This window comes from Falco rusticolus, chromosome 4 (assembly GCF_015220075.1).
Source record: "Falco rusticolus isolate bFalRus1 chromosome 4, bFalRus1.pri, whole genome shotgun sequence".
NCBI classification, from domain to species: domain Eukaryota; kingdom Metazoa; phylum Chordata; class Aves; order Falconiformes; family Falconidae; genus Falco; species Falco rusticolus.
Window position 1 is genome coordinate 1,473,502 of NC_051190.1, and position 23,037 is coordinate 1,496,538.

Sequence of the window (23,037 nt, forward strand, 5' to 3'; positions counted from 1 at the left end):
AATTGGGAGCTAATAACGCTTAATAGGAATTCCGGGAGAAGCGGCTCTGGTTTGCAAATGAAGGAGAACACGGCCAAAAATTCCCTCCCAGCTAATTTTCCCCGTTCCCGAGCTTGCCGCGTGGCGAGGCGGCGTGGCAGGGCAGCGGAGCCCCGCGGAGCATCGCTGTGCCCGCCCTGCACCGCCCTGCACCGGCCGGGGGCTGCCGGGAGCCGGGGGGAGCGGAGACGTGCGGGAGCGGGGGGGCGTCGGGGCCGGGGCGTGTCCGAGCCCTGGGACCCGGCTGGTAGCCGCAGCCGGCCGGCGTGACGCTGGGCCGGGGTGGTGCCCGGCATCCCTGGCAACGGGCTGCAGCTTGTCCCAAACAGCCAGCAAGCCATGGGCATGCAGGGACGCCTCACCTTCCTCCTCCTTCTCCTCCTCAGCCTCCGTGCCCCAGGTACATGCTCCAGGCTCACAGCGTCAGGACACCCTTAGCTAGACCCTGAGTAGGGGACTGAGAGGAGGGGGACGGGGGACAGGCTCCCCGTGGTTGCCCCCACGTGCCTGGGGCTGACCCCAGCGTGGGCAGAGGGGCCGGCAGCTGCCTGGCTGGGTTTAGGCAGGGAGGGGGCATCCCTGGGGCGTCCTCAAGGCATCGCCAGGATGTCCTCAGGGCATCACTGGGGTGTCCTCGGGGCATTGCCAGGGCATTACTGGGTCATATCCAGGCACCACTGAGACATCTCTGGAGCATCATGGGGATGTCTCTGGTGCTTCCCCAGGGCATTGCTGGGGCACGCCTGGCAGGCTGGGGTGGCACTCTCCTTGGTGACGCTCTCCTCTTTGCAGGGACTTTCGTCAGAGCAGCAGGTAAGAGCAGGGTGCCCTGGGCCCCACTGCGCCCAGCCGGGAGACCAGTGCCCATGCACGTGCCTGGGTGCAGGAGCAGAGCTCCCTAGGCACGGCTGGGGGAGCTGTCAGGGCACTGGCTAGGTGCAAGGCCAGTGACCAGGGTCTCCTGCTAGCTCTGCCTGACCTGCCACGCATAGTGGCCGTGAGTGAGGACGCAGTGCCAGGCACCCGCGTGGCTGAGGTGACCGTGTCCTGCAGTAATGCAAGCGGCAGCCCCAATGTCACCTTGCACAGCATCGAGCCCAGCCACCCCTTCAACCCCATTGCCATCAGCACTGACCCTGCGGCCGCCACCACATTTCATGCAGAGGTGCAGCTGGGGGACAGGGAGTGGGGCAGGAGCCTGCGGGCACCCTGCTGAGCACATCCCTGTGCCAGGTGACACTGCGTGCTGGTGCAGAGCTTGATGCCCACCGAGTGAACCAGTACACCCTGACCCTGCGAGCTGCTTGTCCTGATGAGGATGAGGTGGAAGAGCGGCTCTTTGTCCGGGTGACGATGGGGCAGGTGCTGCACTGTGACACTCCCTTTGCCAGTGCAGGTAGGAGGTGGGGGGCACAAGGCAGCGGGGGCTGTGGCTGCCAGCTGACACTGGGCACCCATGGGCGTGCTGTGCCGCAGAGGGAGACATGGTGCAGGTGCCGGCAGATGTGGCACCCTGGATGCCCCTGTATGCGGTGATGCCACAGCGACTTGGTGGGCTGATGGTGAGTAGTGGCTGCCCGGGGACCCACAGCCCCTGCAAGTGGGAGTAGCCTTGGGGACAGCAGAACCCCACGCTCCTCCTACCGCTTGTCTCTGCAGTACAGGCTCCGAAACCACAACACACCACTCACACTCACCCGCCAGGGCCTGGTGCTTGCACCTGCCAGTGGCTTTGATCCCAGCAAGGACACCCAGGTAGGCTCCAGCAACCCCAGGCTGTCACAGCCAGCTCTCAGCCTGCCTGGGCTTAGCCCCTCTGTGGCGCTGCCTGCAGCTCTCTGCATCCTGCTTCTGCCATTGGGCTCCCATCTGGCCCTGGCCCTTGGAGTGCTCCAGCCCTGTCCCTATCCTTGGATCCATCCCCTTCTGAATCTCAAGTCTTGTCCCTGTCCCCATTCTGGTGTCCAGCTTGTCCTTATCTCTATGTCTGCCCCTTCTTCTCACTGCTGTTCCTGCTCCAAGCCCTGTTCTTGTCCCTGCCTCCTCACCCTTTCCTGTCTCTGTCTGTTTTCCTGTTCCCATCCCTTCCCTATTCCTGTCCCTGTCCTTACTACTATCCTCATTCCCATCCTTATCCCTGTCTCCATCCCTACCCCATCCCCGTCCCTGCCCCTGGTGCCACTTTGGGCTGTCCCATGGCCACCCTGGTGCTGCCCCACAGACTTTCAGGCTGGAGATTGAGGTAATGGACCGGCATGGGCACAACTGCAGCGGGGCAGTGAAGGTGGAGGTGCTGCCATCACGCCATCCCCGTGTCACTTTCCTGTGAGTGGGGCTGGGCTGGGCAGGGCAGGGGGTGCTGATGGCACCAAGCCATGCCATGCTGCTTGCCTTGCCTACAGCGAGCAGCAGCGAGCTGTGATGGTGCCAGCAGGCATTGGCCCCTTGGAGGTGGTCACGCAGGTCTATGCCAGTGGTGATAATGTCCGTTACACCATCCTTTCTCCCACGGCACCCACACTCTTCACCATTGATGAGGGTGAGCAGGGTGGTGGGGGTCCCCAGTGCCACCCTGTCTCCATCCCTGTCTCAGTGCCCAGTGTGAGGCTGTGCCTTCTCCCACAGTGACGGGTGAGATCCGTAGCACCGGCCAGCTGGAGGTGGCCCATGCACGCCTCCTCATCCAGGCTTACAATGTGCTGCACCCCGCCGACCACACCACCACCGTGCTCAATGTCACTGTGCAGGGGACGGACCGGTGGGCACCAAGCTGCATCCCAGCCATCTTTGTGTAGGGTTTGGGTGAGGAGTGGGGTGTGGGGGATGCTCTGCCATGTCCAGGATAGGAGAGACAGGAGCTGAGCCGCTGGCTACCCCACTGCAGGTCCCAGGTGCTCGAGACGGTGTCCCCCGGCAGCACTCTGGTGACACTAAGGTGCACCGACTCCACCAGCACCGAAGGGCATTTGCACTATGCCCTGGAGGGGCCCCCCTCCTCCCGCTCCCACTTCCACCTGGAGGGGCCACAGCTGCAGGTAAGCGGGGCTGCAGGCAGTGTCCAGCAAGGCTGGACCCAGAGGAGTCCAGTGGGACAGTAAGGACCCTCTGACATGTGCTGTCATGCCAGGTCCTGGGCTAGAGCTCCCCGGGGCTCTCTGCTCCTCAAACCCTGCCTGTTCCCCCTGCTCGTTCCCTCCTGTTGCCCTGGCATTGCAGCTTTGTGGGACACCCTGAATTTGCGAGGCACTGTGGCTTTGCCTGACCCCCCAGCCTGCCTTGGCAGGTCAACACCACCCTGGACTACGACTCAGAGGCCACAGCCGCTGTGGGCTTTCAGTTCACAGCCACCATCGTGGTGACAGCGGGAGGGCGGCCCCCACGGAGCAGTGAGTGCCCATGTCCCCGGGGGGTGCCCAGGGTGGTGCAGTGGGGAAGCTCACGGGGTAGGTGGGAAAAGCCCCTTCCTGACCCGAAACCAGCAGATCACAGAGGAAATGTTCGTCCCCTGCTGCCCCAGAGGCACCTGCCCCAGAGGTGGTGCCGCTGTGCCTGTGTCCCCCAGCCTGTTCAGGGGAGAGCACGCTCAGCCCTGTGTGGGCTGCAGGGTGGTGCTGGCACAGCTGAGCCGCCGTGTGCCGCGCAGCCCGCGTGCCCGTGCTTGTGACGGTGACGCCCGTCAACGAATTCACACCGGCGTGCCCCAACGGTACCACCTTCACCGTGCCAGAGACAGCAGCTTTCGGTCGTGTTGTGGGGCACGTGGTTGGCACTGACCGCGACTACCCACCAGACAGCCTTGAGTACAGCCTGGATGGGGGTCCCAGCCCTGCGCAGCCCTTCTCCATTGACACACGCACCGGTGAGCACCCAGCCCCTTCCCCAGCCCCTGCCACACCCTGAAGCACCTGTGGGTGCCCAGCAACTCGCACCACCCCACAGGTGAGATCCGCGTGGTGGGACCCCTCGACTCCCAGCAGCACAAGAGCTACAGGCTGACAGTGCGGCTGACAGACACCCACAATGACCTGGACCCAGCAAAGCGGCGGAGCTGCCTGTGCAACGTGGTTGTGCACCTGCAGGTGCGTGTGCAAGCCTGCCGGGTGAACCGCAGTGGGTGCAAGCACTGCGGGTGCCACATCTCCTCGCCCTGCTCCCGGCAGGCTGTGCCAGACCAGGTGCCAGTGTGCACCCCTGAGGTGCAGGAGCTGCGAATCACAGCCGGGTCCGGGGACCGCCAGCCTGTCACCCGCCTGGCGTGCCAGGTCAGCCCTGACAGCGCGGCGCTGACGTACACCATTGCTGGAGGTGAGGAGTGGCCAAGCCAAAACACAACCCAGCCCCTCGCTGCAGTGTGCGCACTGAGCAGACCCTTTCGTTCATTGACCCTCTCGTTCAGGCAATGAGGATGGGCGCTTTCGGCTAGAGACAAACACAGTCTTCTACCTCCCCAATGACCCAGCTGAGCTGCGCACCTTTGTGCTGCTTGTGGAGGTGTGGGGCAGCCCTGGTGGTCCCCGCCACAGCACTGTGGTGGCACTGGTGGTGCACGTCACACCCCGGAGCACCCCAGTGCCACCCAGCACCACCACCCAGCACAAGGTGAGCAGACCCCACTGGCCAGATGGTGCCCCTGGATCCATCAGACTGCCCGACCCTCACGTGCCACCTCACCCACTGCCTCTGCAGATTCTGTGGAAGGAGCCACTGGTTGTCACACGGCTGGAGGCAGTGTGGCACCCACCAGTCTGGTTTGTGGCTGTGCTGACGGTCTCTGGTGCCCTGCTGCTGGCCATCCTGGGCTGCATTGCCCGGAGCCTGCTGTGCAGGTGAGCCCTGGCCCCATGGCATGGAACGGCACAGCATGGCAAGTAAGACCAGGGGCTCATGGCTGCCTTCTGCTCCTTCTGCAGCAACCGAGACCCTGGCAAGCTGCTCCTGGGCAAGAGGTAGGTGCTGCATGGCCAGGACAGTTGTACTGGAAGTGAGGGGCAGCTCTGCGTGTTGGTACAGGATCCCATCGTGTCCTCACATGCAGACAGGGATACACAGCACGAGGCGGGCGTTTAATGCACCCTGCATTTGGCAGTGGTCCATGTGTTGCTGTGCTGGAGAGCTGAGTCTGCCCCAGAGCAAGGGTGCAGCACTGGCGGGAGCCATGGATGCAGAGACAGCAATTTGGCTGGGGGACAGCCATCTCAGTGGCTGGGTTGGGACACAAACTCTGCAGCGGGCAGGGTGGGATGGCACAGCACTGGCACTGCAGCTCACCGCCAGGCTGGGTCCCGGTACTAGGGCTGAGGCCAGTGCCGCTCACCAGGGGAACCCTGATCGGACAGGGAAAGCTCCCAGGGAGGAGGTAAGCAGGCTGCACACCCGTGGGAGGATGAATGAGGGGTGACAGGCAGCAAAGGGGGGAGCCCGAGTAGGCACTGGAGCCAGCCCAGCCTGTGCTGGGCATCTGCATGGTGAGGAGGAGGTGTGCAAGCCTGTGAACAAGTTAACAGCCACCTCAGTGGCGTAACCATAACAGGGTGATGCATAGTGGGTTCCATGTTCATTGGTGAGGCTGGGGACACAGTGCTTGCTGGCAAAGGAGGAGACTCGAGCTCAGACCCTGTGGGTGGCCCTGGCAGCAGAGGGGCTCCAGGGCTGCAGCTCCCCCAGCACAGCATCCTCTGAGCCTAAGAACGGTGCACGCCAGCATGTTGGGAAACAATCAGATGTGGTGGCAGACCAGCTTGCTGCTTTCAGGCACTGCTGAAAGATGGTGGTGCTTGGGGGAGCACAGCCCTTGCCACAATCCCCTTCAGTGCCCAGGGGACACATGGGCTGGTTAAGGGGACGATCAGGTAAGTGGATGAAGAGCTCGACGGGGTGCAGCTGGCAGTGCAAAGCCTGGCTGGCAACCCGCTCCCAGCAGCATCCCTTGGGGTCGAGGGCAGGAGCCCATCACCAACAGCATGCCCTCCCTTCACCCCCTCTTCTCTCTGCAGCTCTGGTGATGTAGCAGAGCAGAAGGGGGATGAGGAGGAGCAGGGCTGCCCCCATGCCGGCAGCTTGGTAAGTGTGTGCCACGGTGGCAAATGTGAGTACCCCATGGGGGGTGCAGGAGGGACAGCACCCTCTCCCATCTCTCCACAGGGGCAGTTCGATGGCCGTGCCCAGGACCCACGTGAGTGCCCTGTCACACAGCCCTGGCAGCCTCGGGCTGTGTCCCTTGGAGCAGAGGAGTCTGGGGAACAGGAGAGTTGGGTGCTGGGCAGTGATGCCTGAGCAGCACCCATGGGGCAATGGCTGAGTGCTGCCTCCCATCTCAGGCACTGGCAGGGACTACCTCTTCAACAGCATGACTGGGGCACGGCGCTGGATCTGAGTAGCCTTACTTGGTGAGGGGCTCTCTGCGATGCACAGCTCCCTGTGGGCCATGCCAGGCAGAGCACCTGGTGCTGCCCTCAGGCCTGGGAGGAGGAGGGGATCCTTCCTCCATGGCCAAAGCCACCACCCACAGCGTGCAGCCAGCCCCTGAGCTGCCCCAACCAACACAGACCCAATAAATGGTAGCAGAGATTGCACCCACTGCTGTGATTGCCATAGGGAGTGTGGTGGCCAAGCAGTCCTGCTGGTGGCTGTCCTGCTGTGGCAGGTATTAGTGCGTCTCCGATCAGGGAGGTGGGTGGCATGACCCATGACCAGAATGGCAGTTGGGGCAGCGAAAAACATGTGGAGGGCTTTGGCAGGGTCTGCTCAGGTCACGGCAGCATCCCCATTGCCTCTGTACGTGACCCAGCTGGGGCAGTCCTCTGCAGATGTGATGTGAGGCAAGGAAATTCAGTCAGGGGTAATTCTGAGACACTTTTGCCCTGTGTCCCACATCCCCCTGGAGCTCTCCCTTGCTTGAGCACTCTCGGGCACAAGGGGTGGGATGAGCAGCTGGTCAGCAGAGGGGCCTGGTTCCTTAATTGGGAGGAAAAGCCCATTAGCGAGCGAGCAGGTAAGCGCAACTGCCGCAGGAGAGTTAGCAGGGCCTAGCGAACAGGCGTTGCCGCAGGAGAGTTAGCAGGGCCTGGCGAACAGGTGGGAGCGCTTTTAAGGACCGGTCAGCACCGGGAGGTGGGAAACTGGTTGTTTGAATTTCAAAGGAGCACACCGCAGGCCGCCTCCCTGGCAGCTCCCAGGGAAATGAAGCGCTGACAGGGCAAGAGGGAAGAGACTAAGGTGAGGAGTAGGTGGCTACATGGGAGGAAGGGGAGGGCAGGAGCCAGCTGTGAAATTTCACAAAGAGGGGTCAGCTGCGTGACTCTGCCTGGGGCTCCCCTTGCCCTGAGCCCACAGGAACTGTGACCGTTCGAGAATTAAACCTTGTATTGTACCGGATCGGTGCGCGAACACGCTCCGCTCGCGGCTCCGAGGAGCCCGCCCAGCCGAAGAGCTGTCTGAGGCCAGGCCACGGCGCGGGAAGCGGGGTTTAGGCCGGCTGAGCCCGCAGGGACGCACCACAGCAGGCGGGCTGTGCCGCCCCGTGCCGTGCCGTGCCGCCCCGCCACACTCGCCCGTGGCCCCGGGGAGCGCGGTACGCCGGGCCGAGGCGCGCGGCCTGCTTCCGGCCCGGGGCACAGAGCGCCACCCCCACAGGCCGCGCCTCGCAGCCGCCCGGCCGGGCAAGGCCCGCGGCCCGCGCCCATTGGCCGAGCGCCTCCGCCACGGGTAGCCAATGAGGCGGCGCAGCCCGCGGGGAGGCGGGGTACCCGAGGGCGTCACGTGTGCCTAACGTGCGCGGCCATCCGGAGGCAGTCCGCGCACAGCAAGGGGCGGGGCGGCTCCGCGCTTGAGTGACGGCTGATTTGACCTATCAAAATGTCCAAGATGCCACGGGCGGGCGGGGTTTGGCTTTGGATTGCCGCAAGAGGCAGCGGGCCGGGCTTTGGACGGCGCGGTTGCTATGACGGCCAGCACCGGGGCTCCGCCCCCGCGGCTGCCGCCATCTTGTTGTTGATTCGAACAGCAGGGAGCGGCGGCGTGGGGGGCTCGGTGTCGCCAGCCCCCGGCTGGGCAGGCAGGGCTGGCTTCGGTGAGCCGTAGAGGGCGGTGGTCCGGGGCAGGGCTGAGGGGCGGGAGGCAGGGAGGGTTGGGCTGCGCACGCTGCCGTAAGGGAAGGGAGCGAGGACTGGGCGCGCTGCCGTGAGGGAGGGTGGGAGAACCGGGCGCGGCCCCGTGAGGGGAGTGGGGGAGGGGAGATCTCGGTGTGGCCCGCTTGAGGCGGAGGAGGACCTGGCGCGGCCCTGCGGAGAGGGGGGGGTACGGTACAGGCGCGGCCCGTGAAGAGTCGGGGTGAGGCGGGGACCGAGCGCCGTGCGGGGGGGGGAGCCGGGGACGGACCCGCGGAGGGGGGCGGAATCCAGGCGCAGCCCCATGAGGCGGTAAGGGGGGGGCTCGGCGCGTCCCGGTGCTTGCGGTGTGGGGGTGAGGCGGGGGCGCGCCCCCGTGCGAGGCCCGTATGGGGCCCAGCTGGGGCGGGAGGGCGTCCTCCGGCGTGGGGAGAGCTCTGGGAGCTGGGCTCGGCAAGGGCAGCCCCGCGGGCGGCGCGGTGCCTGGGCAGGGCCCTGCTGCCCTGCCGGGGCCGGGCCCGGCAAGCGGATCTAGCGTCCCCTCCCTTTGTGCCCTTCCCTTCTACAGAAGCTGCGCACAGGAAGGAACTCGGCAAACCACGGTGGTAACATGAAACCAACATGGTGAGGAAGCTGGTGGGGTTGGGGGCCCCTCCTGCATGCCAGCGCACAGCCACCCCTGCGGAGGAGGGCGTGTGGGCAGGCTTTGGTACCCCTGGCTACCCCAGTGGCTACTAGAAGGTGCCTGGCAGTCCCGAAGGCAGACGTGCTTGTGGCTCTGCAGACCTGAACTGTAACCAACCTTCTCTGGGTTTTCCAAGTCGGACTTGGATTATGAGAGGTGGTATTGACTGCTGTTCAGCTTTCAGTTACTCTGAATTTAAATTGGTGCCAGTCTCCACGTCCCTCCATCTTAAATCTCTGAATCAGCAAGGCCCTCATTTTTCTTTCCAGCAATATGCTTTAGTATGTGCTGCCTTTCTCGTTTCAGCCTGTCTTGCTGTGTTTCTGCTCCCTCTGCTTTTTCTCCCTTCAGGATCATCTGGCTTAATTTGGGATTCAGAGCTTCCAAAGCTGAATTCCAAGATTGGCTTTTGCTGACAAGCACTGAATGGTGCCAGAATGGAACGGGCTTGGGTCTCTGTTAATTCTTGATGTAATATTTCTATAGTTGGTAGGTGTGTTTGTGTAAATGTAGTTTGTGGCTGATACACTGGCGTTTGTGTGTATGGTCAGATTTTCAATGGAGAAGAATACTGTATTCTTGTTACATACTGCTGAACTAAGACAATGATTTCCTTTTTACAGAAGTTCTGTCAGGAAGTTGGAAGTGTTTTAGAATTAGATATGTCAGTTATTAGATGTTGTCAGTGTAACCCTAAATAGATCTGTTAGGAACATCTTAATACTGTGTAATGGTTCTTTGTTTTGAAAATTGAGAAATATTTTTTTTGTGGCTGAGTTACGTTTAGTGCGGACCTAAGGTTAAGTACTTTTTTTCAGAGCTGGAAGGAAAGTGTATGTTGTAAAAACGTTGTGAACTCTGTATATAGCAAGCCAACGTTGGCTTGCTGTTTCAGCTGTGTAAAACTCTTGTTAATGTTTTGAATTGTCCTAATGCTAACTTTTGTTGTGATAGCATTAGAGAGTGTTTCATACCCCCTGCAGCGTTTTCACCACAACGGCTTCGAGGTGCCTGGATGAACAGCCTGTGCTATCCTGGTTAGAGCCTGTTAGGCAGATCTGAAGTGTCCTTTTCATGTCAGTGCTTTTGTTTCCTGTCTAATAAGGACTTTTGGGAGAGTGGGGGAAGTGATCCTTGGCTCCTTGAGGGGGAAGCTGATCATTACCATAGGAATCTCTGATGACCACAGGGATGGAAAGAGTAGGATATGCAGGTAGGGCCCTCTTCTGAACAGTGTGTGTGTCTTTCCTAGGTTCGTTTCTGCTGTTTATCCAGTAGACACCTTGTGGCAGTTTTGCATGTTCCATATGTAGGAAAAAGCAAGTGAGCAAAAGAGCACTGCTGAGATGAGAAAGGGGACAGTTTCTAGATCTGCTTCCAGTCGCCAGTTGTTTCACCTTCCATGTGTAACTTCACAGTCACTTTAAGCTCATGTCAGTATAGACTGCAACCAGCAAGGAAGTTCTTGCATTGTCGCTGGTGCCGGCTGGGGTGTTTGTGCAGATGGGTATCAGCGTTCCCCAACTTACAAACTGATCAAACTGAAGACAGACTGACTTTTTTTTTCTCCCCAGCTTTGTGGGTGCTTAAATGTTTTTGTTGATGGAAGGGCAATGGTAGGAACATGGGGCTGGTGGTGGAATGGGGTCTTATTCTTCTTCAGGGTAGCCTGCGCTGTGACTGTGAAATGGTGTGATAGTGTGTGTTTATATGTTATTATAAAAATATAATTTTAGAATACATATTTACATATATTTAAAAATTAAATGGAATGGTAGTGTCCATGCTTCTTTCCTACTACTTTTGTGGATAGTATCATTGTGTGCTTCATCAGGATGACAGTACTGGGCATGTCCTTCTTATAAAAATATTCTGGAAAGCGAAATCGGTGTGCTTTGGGATCCCCTCTTATGGCACATTGTGTAAGTCAGTTGACTTGCAAGTTACCCTGTATTGCGTTGCATGTAGGGAGAAGTCAAGGTTAGAATAGCAAACACTCAGAGGTCAAAAAATGCCCGGGCTGAAGTAGTACCTGCACCCTTAAGCTACTAATTAGTCTTCTGAACAAGCACTGTGATTTCTTCTTAATCATGCAGTTGCATGCTATTCTCATCCCATCTCAGCTGCCTGATTTGTTTCTTCTCTCCTTTCCTCCCCCACATATGGAGCTTATTCATTTTGGGTGAAATTATTAAACTCTGAAAATGTGACTTTATTGAGCTTGACTAGTGCTAGATGATGAGGCTGGTACGAGCTTGGAGCTGTTTGTTGACCATCTGCTTACAGGACATGTTCAGTGGATCATTAAATGTTTGTAAAAAGGTTTGATGGCTTGTCTTTTTAGATTTCAGTTTTTAGTTGATTTCTCTGTGTTAAGGTTGTTGTGGATCTGTTAAGTTCTGACTGGCACACTGGGGCAGGAGGTGACACTGTCTTGTGGTTTCCATTGGAATAAGAAATCTGCAGCCCTTGCTCTGGAGAAGGTATGTTTCTTCCGTCTGTCGTTGAAATGCAGATACTGCAGCCACAGAAAATCTGACGGAGACCTTGTTTGGGCATTGCATTGTAACCCAGGCACTTCACTTGCCGCTGTTGGATTCCCCCAGTCTGTCCACTGGGAATTAGCTTGTAATGTGTTTGAGATATGTGCGTCAGTTGTATTGATGCTGGGATTTATAGGCACAGAACTTAGTATTGACAGAAAACTGTGGCCTGATTTGTTTACTCTTGCGTTTGACAGTGTCGCACTCAGTCTTGGTGCTGGGCAGGGTTTAGATTTGAACTTGACTTGCAGAGTTTGCGTGTGGCAGCTCAGCAGAGCTATGGCTCTGCACTTGCTTGTTTACATAATGTGACTTGCCTAGGAATGACTGCTTTTATTCCTGACTTCTCAGTCTTTGAGAAGGAACGTGTCAAAACCAAACCTGGTAAATACAAGGGGTCCCTAGTGAGCTCTGAAATGGTGAGCTAGAGAAAAAGAGTGAAAGAACGGAAGAAAATGCGACAGAAAACTCTGCAAGAGTCATGTCAAGTATTTGTATTGCTTGCTGTAAACTGAAGGAACCCTTCAGATATATGGAGGAGCAGCTACCAGTCTCCCTCTTTTATATTCCTGATGTGACAGGAATGCAGAGCAGGATGCTGGCGAGTGTTTAATATCAGGTTTGTTGCTGCTGTCGCAGGGGTGGTGGGAGAGGAAGAGGAAGTGTTTGTGCATGGCTGCTTAGTTTCTGTTATGCAGGCTTTGCATGTATGCAGTGCTTGTGCTGTTCTGATGTGGCAGCAGCTGTTATTTTTGGCTTTCCCTGCATGCTGTTCGGGTAGGTGTACTTTGTAATAGATGCAGTTCTCTTAATTGGTGTGTCTGTGCTTCCAATATAGTCCCCATTGGTGTGATCTGCTTTGCAGCTAGTACTAAGGTGCAAGTCACTTGCCTTCATTTATTTCTGTAGGCTTATCTATATGCATTTTGAGTGGCACTGTGTATAAAAGACAAGCTTCTTTAAGCTTTCTTTTACTTTGCATAACCCTCATGTCAGTATGTAGTCAGTTCTGTTTACGGCATGATTTTTATCCCTTTCTCTGGGAATACAGGAATAAACCTCGCTATTATATGGTGTCTCACTCTCTGTATAATGCTATCCATGTTAGTTGATACTGGTGCAATTGCTTCTATTCAAAAATAACATGGGCGTAGCTACCATAATTATAAGATCTGTGTCAACTAAATCTGATAAAAGCAGTGAAAAAGGTTATGAAATGTAATGTGCCTGTCCTGGTAGGATGTTACTGCATGCGTTTGAGAGCTTTGATAGATAAGCTGTCTGTGATTTAGCTTTTGTAGTTAGAAAGGTTATCTCCTCCACCAGTTGTCCTGCTTCTTTGCCAAACACTACCTCCCTTGCTGGGGCCTACAGCAGTGCCTGTTCAGCTGCCACAGTTCAGTATACTGTGCTTCAACCTTTCTTCATTAATACCCATCAGTGTCTTGTGAACCAGGCCAGATACAGAACAGGCATGCTTCTTGTTTTGCTCCACCCGCTGGTTGGTAATCTTCAGTTGAGGGGTGGAGGAGGCTGTTGGGGGCGGTGGTCCCCTCGGCTCCAGTGGTACATTTGGTAAAGAGCTTCTGTGAGAGCACTTGCATCCTGAAAGGAGCTCACTGTGGTTCTGGTCCCAGGCTTGAGGTGAAGTGTGCTCTCAAACATTCTGAATTGATGAGCTGGTAAAGATCTAAACAAAAGCTAATTTAGCACTTGCTAACTCGTTTCCATACAACGTCTTGCAGGCTGACTTGCTTCTGGTGTCCTGCTCCCTCTTGATTGTGAGAGGTTGGCTCCATATTCCAGTGACTGCTCAACAGAGAGAGCTTGGGTGACATCTCTAAGGTAACTTTTTTCTGTTTTTCCCAGAATACGTACACAGCCACCTTAAAGAGCGTGCAAAGAGAAATAAGCTGCTTGCTTTTTACCTCCCACTTTGTAATTTTGCTCTTCAAGTAAGTATGTGTAGATACGGTTTGTGGGAGGTATGCTCTTACGTTTGGAGGATACTACAGAAACACCCAAGTAGGTGCACTTTGACAGAGTGAAGAGCACAATCCTGTCTTGTTTTCGTTAACTTCTAATCAAATTAGTTCTTTGTAATAAGAACTAAGCTTCCAAGACTTGGAGGCTAACTCTTATGCTCTAGCAGTTCTGGCCATTTAGGTGCCTGAATTGCAGCTGAATTATCTTAAAGTGATTCCAGAACTCTTATCATTGTCTGGTTTTTATTTTTTCCTTCCTGTTCTGAGGTTAGTTTGAAAGATGATAGGCTGGCTTGATAGTCTTCCAGGCTGAAAGGGGTTACTTTGTGCTGTTCCAAGTTTGGAAGAAAGTCTAGCATATCCATTTTGCACCAGTTCTTTATCAACAAAGATATGACTCAGTAGTAGTAACTGTGGTATAAGTATTTTTTTGCCAGCTGACTCAAATGACCTCGTTTTCTTGAGACACCACATGTTTAAATAGTAGTTGTGTTGCCTAGTTTGCTTTTCTGTTGCACCCCACCAGGTAATGACCAAAGATGCTGAGCTCCACAACTACCTTCCTGGGGCCGGGAAGGGAGACATGTGGTGCCTTCTTTTCAGGGGATACTCCTGTGTCTTTGACTTAATAGTTCACCTTTAGATCAGCACTATGTATAGCTCATGTATTCTACTGTGGCATTTTTTTTACCCACCCTGTCCTATGCTAAGCTGCATTTTCCCCATTTTTTTTAAACTGCCGGAGTGGGTTTATGCAAAATATCACGTCATTTTAAATTCTGATTAGCATTGTCCACTGTTGGCATCAGAGTATTGTCAAGCGTTTCAAAAATTGAGTTTAGAAATCTTAGAAAGGCACAAGAACATAGGGCTGGCTGTTTGTTCTGTGTCCTTTGACAGTACTGTCTAAGCAGCTTAAGCACGTGTGGGGAGGCAGTCATGATCTCATTACAGCTAACTATAGGCGATAAGCAGCTTCAGGCACCAAAATCAGTGCACCAGTGACTGCAGATGTCAGTGAGTTATTTAAAGCAGGAAGGATTTGGGAGAGAAATCTAGAGGCCTACGTAGTCCTGTGTTTTAGTGGCTGAATCAAACCAAAGAGTGACTTCAATCAAAATGTTGGAGCTGTTGCAGAAGATGAGGTGTTGTGCACTTGTGTTGGTTTGAGTACTCTTGTGGATTCTAAATAATACTGGTGAAGTCCTGGATCTTCGGAAGGCCCTCACAACACTTGCTGCCTAGTGGAAGCTATATTCCACTTCTCTGAGCTGTGGTCTGTGTGCAAAGCTATATGGCAGATCTGAGGAAGGTATGCCTGTCAGATTCATGGGGGTTGACTCTCTCACCCTGCAGATGTAGGGGGGGAAAAAAAGACCTTTTAACTTCGGTCTCGTGAGGGTGTCCCAGAAGAATTGCTAAAGCAGTCTGAAGCTCAGTTGATGCTGAAACACTGCATATGCAGGTTTTTTTAGTAGTTTCTTAAACAAACGCTCCCACACCTCCCACAATAAAACCCACATCAGGTTCATCTTGAATATGAGGATTTTGCATGGATTAAATGTGACCGTATTCAAAATGGTTATGGATACCCTTTTGCAAATATTGTAAGGGTTTGCTTCATTTCCCATTTGGACCAAATATTCTAAGTGGTTTTTCTTATGCTGTGCAAGTGGCATTTTCTTTGGTTGGGTACAAATCTTGTTTATGTAATTGCAGTCTTAATATTTCGCAGTTCTTACTGCAAGTGTTGACCTCAATACGCGTATTAAAATTTTAGGGTAATGCTTATTGGTTCAGATTTAGCTTATCAAGCATGCTTGATGCATCTTTTATTTCTACAGAGCTGAGAGAAAACCTCTGACACCATTAGTCAGACTGAATAAGTACTACTGTTCCGTACCATGTGGAATGTGAATAGTTTTCATTTGTTCTTCTTCAAGCATATGGTATATTTTTTTCCTGTAATAGCATTCGGAATTTCTGGTTTTCCCCTCAATTATTCTTACCTGTGATCTTATTTAGCTAAAGCTATTTCTGTTCCTGTGGTCTGTTCATTAGTCATGTAGCATCCTTGGGACTGATGCTTCCATATGTATTTCATCAGTTGAAATGTTGAAGTGAACCTATTAACAACTTGCTTTGCTTAATAGCAAAGATCAGTAGTCTTAAAAATTAATTCTGAGTTGTGACTGAAGCTCCGCTCAGATATTGTTAGTTAAAATAGTTAAGGGTATTGTATCATTCATCAGCCAAAAGTAAACCAAGGTATTTATTCACTGCTGTAAAACGTCTTCTGAAAACCTGGCAATTAAAGTTTACAAGTTAATTGGGAAGCGTTTCCAGGCTTTGTGTTTTTTGTACTTCATCCTATTGTGACATGACAACCAGAAGAAAATTCAAAGCCTTTGAAAAATTATGGTGAGGTCAGTGTCCTATGGTAGTGAGCTTGCTGGGCTGACTCTCATGAGTGTAAAGCAGTTTCTATTGTTTCAGGTTTGCTATCATTTGCAGTTAGAGAACTGTGTTATTTTTTACCCATAGTGCTTGTTTGTATCTTTCAGTCTGAGAAAACATGCTTCTGGCACCTGTTACCCCACTGTATTGAACTGGAAAAGAAAATCGAAGAGTAAATTTGTTTTCTCTAGCTATTGATGGTCCATGATGTATTGTAACCCAGGTGGCTGTGAGAAAACATTTGATTTAGCAGACTGATGTGTGTAGAAGCTGCAACACAGTCTTACAGTATCTTTAAAGGAATGTAAAATGTGAAAAATCAAGGTAACTTTTATACACTTGAGACAGACCTGCTATTAAAAGCAAACTTGCCACAGTCTATGTGTCTTCCAAAAGAATATGTACTGTGCTTGTTTAGTGTATGGGGCAAAAGTTATTTATTAATTTTTATATATATATATATGCAGGTGCAGCACTTGATTTTTAAGATGCAAGCCAGTTTGAAAATAGATCAGGTTTAACAAACTATTTTATTTTTGCTTTACAGCTCTGTTACTTAGCCAGTGGGCTCAGCTGTTGTAGGTAGCACTCTAGAAAGCCTGTTGGAAGGAGCTTTGAGCTCTACTTCAGCAGCTTAACATTTAGATAAGATACTGGAAATTTGTGACCTGTAGAGTGTTTACAGGAACTTCTTTGCAACTGCTGCAGTGAATATGAAGTTAAATATAGACTTCAATTGTCTGATTCTTCACTTCATTTGAAAAGGCGGCGTTTCCAAACTTTCAGAACAGAACTGGCTGGTGTGGTAGAGGATTCCAGGAAGTCTGCTGCCCAGTGGCAGTATATAAGGAGAGTAATAATGAAGATTTGGGATATTAAAGGTCCTTTTCCTTTGGAAGGAGCTTAAGAAATACAGTAGGGTGAATTGTGTTCGGGGGCTGCTGCTTTGGCATCTAGGAGCTCCCTTATCCTTGAATATTTCTTTTTGCAAAGCCAAAGTTACATTGGATCCCTTGGGAGAGGGAGGCTCGCTAGAAGGCGGTACCAAAGGATAGCAGTGCTTGCTCCTGGTTGGGTAAAATGATCTTGCAGAGATTTTTAGATGTTAAGTTTGTGGGGTTTTTTTCCCTTCAAAATGCATAGCATCTTGTCAAGCTTGGAGCTGTGACTAGGCACCCAATTCATGTATCTTCTGAGAAGATAGCCTCAGGTTCAGATTGCCTTTCATTTTCCCTCAAGTGGCTGGGGGTGTCTCTGTTAATTCTTTGCCCTTTACCTTCCAGAGCATCCTGCAAGCCACAAAACAATCCCGAGGTATTTTAACAGCTTTAAGATTTTCCGTATGAGTGATTGAGAGTCTTGCAGATTATGCTGATCCCCAGAAGAGTAACAGGATAACAAAAGACCCAGACTAAAATCTCCTCCATGACCCTGAGTTGTCATGCATGTTTTGCCATATTGGATTTTTTTAGTATCACAAGGGATTAAGAGTTTTCTTGTATGAAATTATCTTCAGAGTTACAGGTAGTCTCAAACGAAATCTGCTACCTTAGCTTTAAGGGTCATCAGATAATATATATTTTACCTAAATTAAGTACTAGCTTTAGTGCACTGCCTTTGTCTAAAATGTTTGTTATGACAGAATCTTGAAGTGATTTCCCATTCAAAACCTCTAAAACAAAATGTTGCACTTTATCCCTGTATTTTCTTGCAGGATCTGCATTGAGATTTTTTTTTTTAATTATTTTTCCTAATGTGGAGCTCAGATTTTTTTCTTTCCTTCTCCTCTCTGTGTTTCTGTTTTTTAGTGGGTTGACCATACAAGAGAACGTACTGTATATGAGAATGTACGTTTGTTTGGTACTTTCTCATGATAAAAATCACAATGTAGTGTCAAGTCGGGAAGTTAGAGCTCATGTTTTCTTGCCTGTGACCCTTAAGAGTCACCTGCTTAGGAAAATTAAACTGATATCAAGTAGGGGGCATGGATTTGCAGCGTGATTATGTGGCTTTAGCTCCCAGTGGGCATGCTTATAAGGTCATTTCTGCTACAAATGCTTGGGACAGCTGCATTAATCAGTATGTTCATCCTTGCCTAGTGCAGCTCTCCCTTAATGTAGGTACAGTTACAGTGATAAACCCCACGCTTTTAAAATAAAGGTTTTTTTTCTGGGGGTATCAAGAAGGTAGACAGTGACATGAGTGCTTTCTCTTGTCATTGTGGCTAGCACCCTTTCCTAGGAAAGAATTAGGTAGATAAGTAGGGCCCCAAGATAGTCTTTTCCAGCTGAATTAATTTTTTGATCAGCGGTGTAAAAATAGAAGGGGTTGCAGTGGGAGAGGGAGGGCATCCTCTATCAGTTGGTCTAATAAAAGATTTTACCTGTCCCTACAAACCTTGCTATATTTATTCTAGAATGGGTGAATCACAGGGCAACCTGCAGTTGCCTTTTCTCATACAATAAATTAAGCTGTGTGCTGAGCATTGATACAGTCTGGAGTAGTGTACATCTGACTGCCTTGGATTTCTCTGCCTGTCTGACCTTTTTCAGATGCTTAAGAAAGCCCCAAATTTTACTAAATATCAGCGTCTCGAAACTATGTTAGCAGAGGAAACCACTAGATAACAGCTGCTCCTTGTGCTTTTGGCACTAGAATTTGTTTACCACAGTGAAATGAATTTGTTTGGATAATCTTACTTTCATGCTCTCAAGTCTTTCTGTGGAATTGATGTGCTCCTGGATTGTCTTTTTCTGTTTCTGCCTTTTGAGTGTAAAAGTTGCTAAGGCATTTGGTTCTTCCGCCAGACAGCACCACATTGACTTGAAAGAGGTGCCCTAATTTGTGTCTGTATCAACAAACTCAATTCAATTGATGGACTAGGACACAAAATCTTAAAATCTTGAGAATTTAATTATCAGGTAGGACTAAGTTGAAATGGGGTTCAAGGGGATCATGGGGAAAAAAAAATCAAACTGCAGTCTCTTTGGAACAGTATAGAGATGGTTTACTTGAATATCCTGTGTTTCCTTTCTGAAATGCTGTTTTGCTGGTGGCTGAAGTACACCTGGACCGAATGGTTTGACCAAGATAATTGAAGCATTCAGTGGAAGCACCAAACCAGTAACCTATTCCTAGCCCTTTTCTTTCCACTTGGATGACCTCAGATCATGATTATCTAAAGAATCTATTAACCAAATCAACTGAGCACTTTCCTGACCTGTTAAACTTCAGTAGAGAGATGTAAGAATTGGCTGTATTTCTCCTGGCTTTAAATATTTTAACAGCGTTCAGACAAAAGCTGAGCTGTCCAGTAAAACCGCATGATGCCATATGGGGCCTGCCAAATGTAAGTGTTGTCAGCTTCGCCATGTAGAAAAAGACAAGTGTAGCTGATGCAAAATGTTTGTTCAGGTTTATCTTCACAGTAAGACAGAAAATTCTAATCCGTGTGCCCCTCCATTCGGTCTGAGACTCAGTTCTGACTGCTGAAATGCCCTGGTGTATCTCTAGAGGCTTGTATATGTGAGATTAAAGTCCTCTTGGGTAGTGAAATTCCAGACTGTGTGAGGCTGTGAAGCTTACTGTTACTGCCTTGCTTTACATGGAGAGGGGTAGGTGGAGCTTATTCAGATAATGTGTTAAAGTCAGAGTATTCATCTTTTTGTTCAAAGCTGCCATTTGTGTGACGCCTGCAGTTTCGGCAGAACTTCCTCAGGTCAGGATGCTGCTCTGATGTGGTCTAGTGGTGACAAGAGGCAGAGGTGGAACCCACGCCATGGCTAAGCATATGCTTGTTTTCTGGCCACAAGTGAGAAGATGGGTGTGCTGATGTTTGCTTGTTTGGATCTTAGGCTTGTTCTCTTTCTAACAATGGGAGTCGTACTGAGTGGGCATTGCTACAGATTTCTTGAAGGCAGAGATTCTGTAGTCCTCAGTTCCTTTAAGAGAGCCGATTTCTTGGATTACTTTTATCTAACGCTGTTCATTTCTGTATAATTAATTCTCAGAGAGCACAGAAAAAGGGCAATGTATAGATATGAGGAGGAGATGGATCAGAGTGGTGTCACAGCCCATAGTGTATTGTAGGAATTGTAAAGCTGCTTTACAGTGAGCTTGAAGCAAACCAAATTAAATACTGGTTTTGAAGGGCCTTAAGGGCGAGATTAGCTTGCTTGTGATGGTTCTTCATGGCAAATGTGCATTTGGCTTTGATGCATAACTCAGACTTGATAGGTTTAAATCTAGATGTCCTAATTCCTAGGAAACAAAACATCTGTGCTGCTTCCTGAGTACTGGAGCCAGCTTCTGCTCCTTACCAGCTGACTTTGCAAAGGGAGGGGAGAGCACGAAACGTGTCATTGCTCACAATGTGCTCTTTGGATAGAGTTCCTGGATCTCTACTGCAGGGTCAGTCTCTTCAAAATGAGAAACACTTTTCTTCACGGATCCGAAATGGCTGTTTAACAGTAGCTGTGCTCTGTTCCTTTGGAAGTTGTCACAGCTGGGAGTGGGGATGTGGGGTCTTTGCTTAGCTTTCCTCCTCAGTGGCACACATGCAAAGCAGAGACAAAGGAAAAGTGAGTATCTCCTTAAGTTTTCTAAGTAACAGAGTTGTGCAGGACTGCACTCTGGATGTGAAGAGGAAAGTGAAACTTTTTTTCAGTGCTGTGAGGTATGAAAATACATGGACAAACAGCATAATGTTTTCCGTGTTAGCAGAGGTAGGAAGAGACAGGTGGGAGAGTTTTTCTTCTTTGGCCCTAATGAGGTCTGTTTGGCTTTTGCATTTAAGATCTCAACATAAATGGGGTGGCAAGTCACTGCAAAGGCATTTTTTGCTTAAGTCAGGTTTGTCAGCAGCTTAATAGGACATGGTTTCCTTAACTTGTGAAGAAGGTTTATGAGCAGTTAACGGATATCGTGCAAGTTTTTCTGTAGTTGCTATATTTTCTTTTGTTTGTTTATTTTATTTTGGGGAAGTAGTGGAGATATTGGTGTAAAGGACAGGGGGTCTGCATTGCATATCTGCATCATGACCTGAGAAATGAATTGTCTTATTCACTACAGCTCAACTGTTATGACTTGTCAGGCTGTTTTTTGGCAGGCACAAGTTTGTCAGTGGCTTCAGTGTATGGATAAGGAAAATCCACTTTGAGTCTGTCTCTGCTGCTGAGGGAGATGTACTTACCAATATCCATGTCTTTGCTGAAGGGACTCCTGCTTGAGGCAAAAGCTCTTTCTGGTTTTCTTTGTTTGCCCAAGTAATCAATTTTATCATTGGAAATAGCTATTGAAGTTTTCAGATCCACCTTGTTCCCAGAAGGGGGCAGGGGAGACTTGTGAGTTCTGGAGTCTGATAAAATGTACTTTTGTTTGCATGTGTTACACTTCCGTGCTAGCTTTCAGACACAGCAGGCACTGCCATTGCTTTGGCAGTGTGAGCATGGCACAATGAGATGCCTGCTCAATGCCAGAAGCCTGCAGCAATGACCTCGGCTGCGAGCATTTTGAGTCCTTTGGCTCTCCTTTCTCTTGGGGAGTATTAGAACAGCTTTGAGTTTTCTCCTGCTGTTCCCCCATATCTGGTGCACTGAGGTATTATGCATGTAAAAGCCATGAGAATATGGAGTTGTCATAAAGCATCTCTTTTTCTATAGCTAGAGCAGTCTGACTAGTTGACATCTAAGTAAAAAATCTTAGTTCCTTATTCCATAGTCTAGATTTTTCTTAATTAAACCTGGAAAGAAACTTCTCCGTTAAACTTTCTTAGGGATTTTCAGGAGAGCCTAGGTTTGTTCTTTACAGCGCTGATTTTCCTTTGCTCAATTCATTCAGCCTGGCTGACAGCAAGGAGGAGGCTTTTTTTGCCTGATGTTTTAGAAATGGGGTCATGCAACTCTCCAGCAGGTTGGTTTTACATCCCGCAAAGAGATATGCGGTTTCTTTGACGACTTGGAATACAGACAGAACAAACTCTGCTATGTTAGTCTGCATTTCTGTCTTTGAATTTTGGAAACAGCTGCTTTCCCTCAGGACAGTGCATATTACAACATCCCTGATAATTATTACGTAGCTTCTACCTCTATGTCAGCAGTAAAAGGGTAAACAAAGACTGCTGAATGAGGTGGCGGAATGAGTGATGGTTGGCACAGATATGCTTGAGGTATTTGGTGCTTTTTATACCTAAGTCTTCAGCAGCAAGGTCTCCTGGGCTTGTGTGTTCAGAGGCAGCGTTCAAAGAGGAAACAGCAGTCAAAAGCAAATTAAAGCAGTGAGGGATTACGTGAGAGAATTTGAGCCATATGAGTCTATGGGGCTTGTGCCCAGAGGTGCTGAGCTGGCTGTGTGATAGTAATGCCAGTCTTGGTCATCTTTGAAAAGTCAAGGAGGTGCTGGGATTGTTTCTGATCACTTGACAAAGGCAAATGTTGCACTTGTCTTCAAAATAGACCCAAAAGATAATCCAGGGACCTACAGGCTGGTGAGCCTCGCTTCAGTCCTGGGGACAGTCATGAGTCAGGTCCTTTTGGTGCCCCGTTTCTGGGCACGTGAAGGAACCTGCCTGGGAACAGTCAGTATGGATTTACCAAAGGTAAGTTATGTCTGACCCACCTCATTGTCTTCTGTGATTAAAATAATCAGATTTGTGGATGAGGAAGAGCACTAGAGGCCATTTAGGTTAAATTTACTGAATGTTTTGATGCTGTCTCTCCCACAGTGTTCTTGCATACAAGTTGGGACGTTACAGTCTGGATGGGTGGAGTATGAATTCAAGCACATCAGGGAATTCTTAAGAGTAGATGGAGTCAGGGGGAGATGAACTGGTGATTCATAGAGCTCTTTTCACACAGCAGGACAATAGCTTCTGAAAGTAAGCTTTTAATCGGTCTTTTTTTCTTTTTTTCTTCCCTCCTGAATGTCGTTCTTTGCCACAATGTGATAAGAACGGATGGAAGACAGTATTTTAAGAGGTTGTCTGGGTGAAATTCATCAGTCTTGCTTATTATAGGTGTAGAAGACTAATCTGTCTTTTTCTAATCTGTCTTTTTTTTTTTTTTTTTGGGGGGGGGTGGTGGGGTGCAGGGCTGAGCGACGGGAATGTTCTTAAAGATTACCTTGTTTTGTTTTTCACTCAGTCATATGTGTATATGTGATAGCCACTGAACTATAGTTAAGTACAATACATGGCAGTTGTGGAGATCTTTGTCATACCTGACCTG

The 23,037-nt window shown here is 50.5% G+C and overlaps 2 protein-coding genes across 12 annotated transcripts in view; both read left to right on the forward strand.

Annotated features, from left to right (window-relative positions):
* The first annotated feature begins 737 nt into the window (after positions 1 to 737).
* On the forward strand, positions 738 to 6,611 carry CDHR4 (cadherin related family member 4). Its single transcript, XM_037387082.1, has 19 exons — positions 738 to 852; positions 1,008 to 1,204; positions 1,273 to 1,435; positions 1,516 to 1,601; positions 1,699 to 1,794; positions 2,261 to 2,364; positions 2,442 to 2,578; positions 2,665 to 2,830; positions 2,924 to 3,074; positions 3,323 to 3,425; positions 3,683 to 3,898; positions 3,979 to 4,118; positions 4,200 to 4,344; positions 4,436 to 4,638; positions 4,726 to 4,865; positions 4,950 to 4,985; positions 6,033 to 6,099; positions 6,181 to 6,211; positions 6,357 to 6,611. The coding sequence occupies exons 1-19, from the start codon at positions 738 to 740 to the stop codon at positions 6,410 to 6,412; spliced, it is 2,352 nt and encodes a 783-aa protein (XP_037242979.1). The 3' UTR covers positions 6,413 to 6,611.
* Positions 6,612 to 7,986: 1,375 nt separating this feature from the next.
* Positions 7,987 to 23,037, forward strand: part of IP6K1 (inositol hexakisphosphate kinase 1) — a 39,299-nt gene continuing 24,248 nt past the window's right edge. For 4 of the 11 annotated variants that reach the window (XM_037383445.1, XM_037383444.1, XM_037383458.1 and 1 more), the window contains exons 1-3: positions 7,987 to 8,107; positions 8,713 to 8,768; positions 13,118 to 13,217. The gene's annotated coding sequence lies outside the window, so the exon portion shown is untranslated. The other 7 variants (XM_037383448.1, XM_037383446.1, XM_037383452.1 and 4 more) reach the window with 7 other exon arrangements.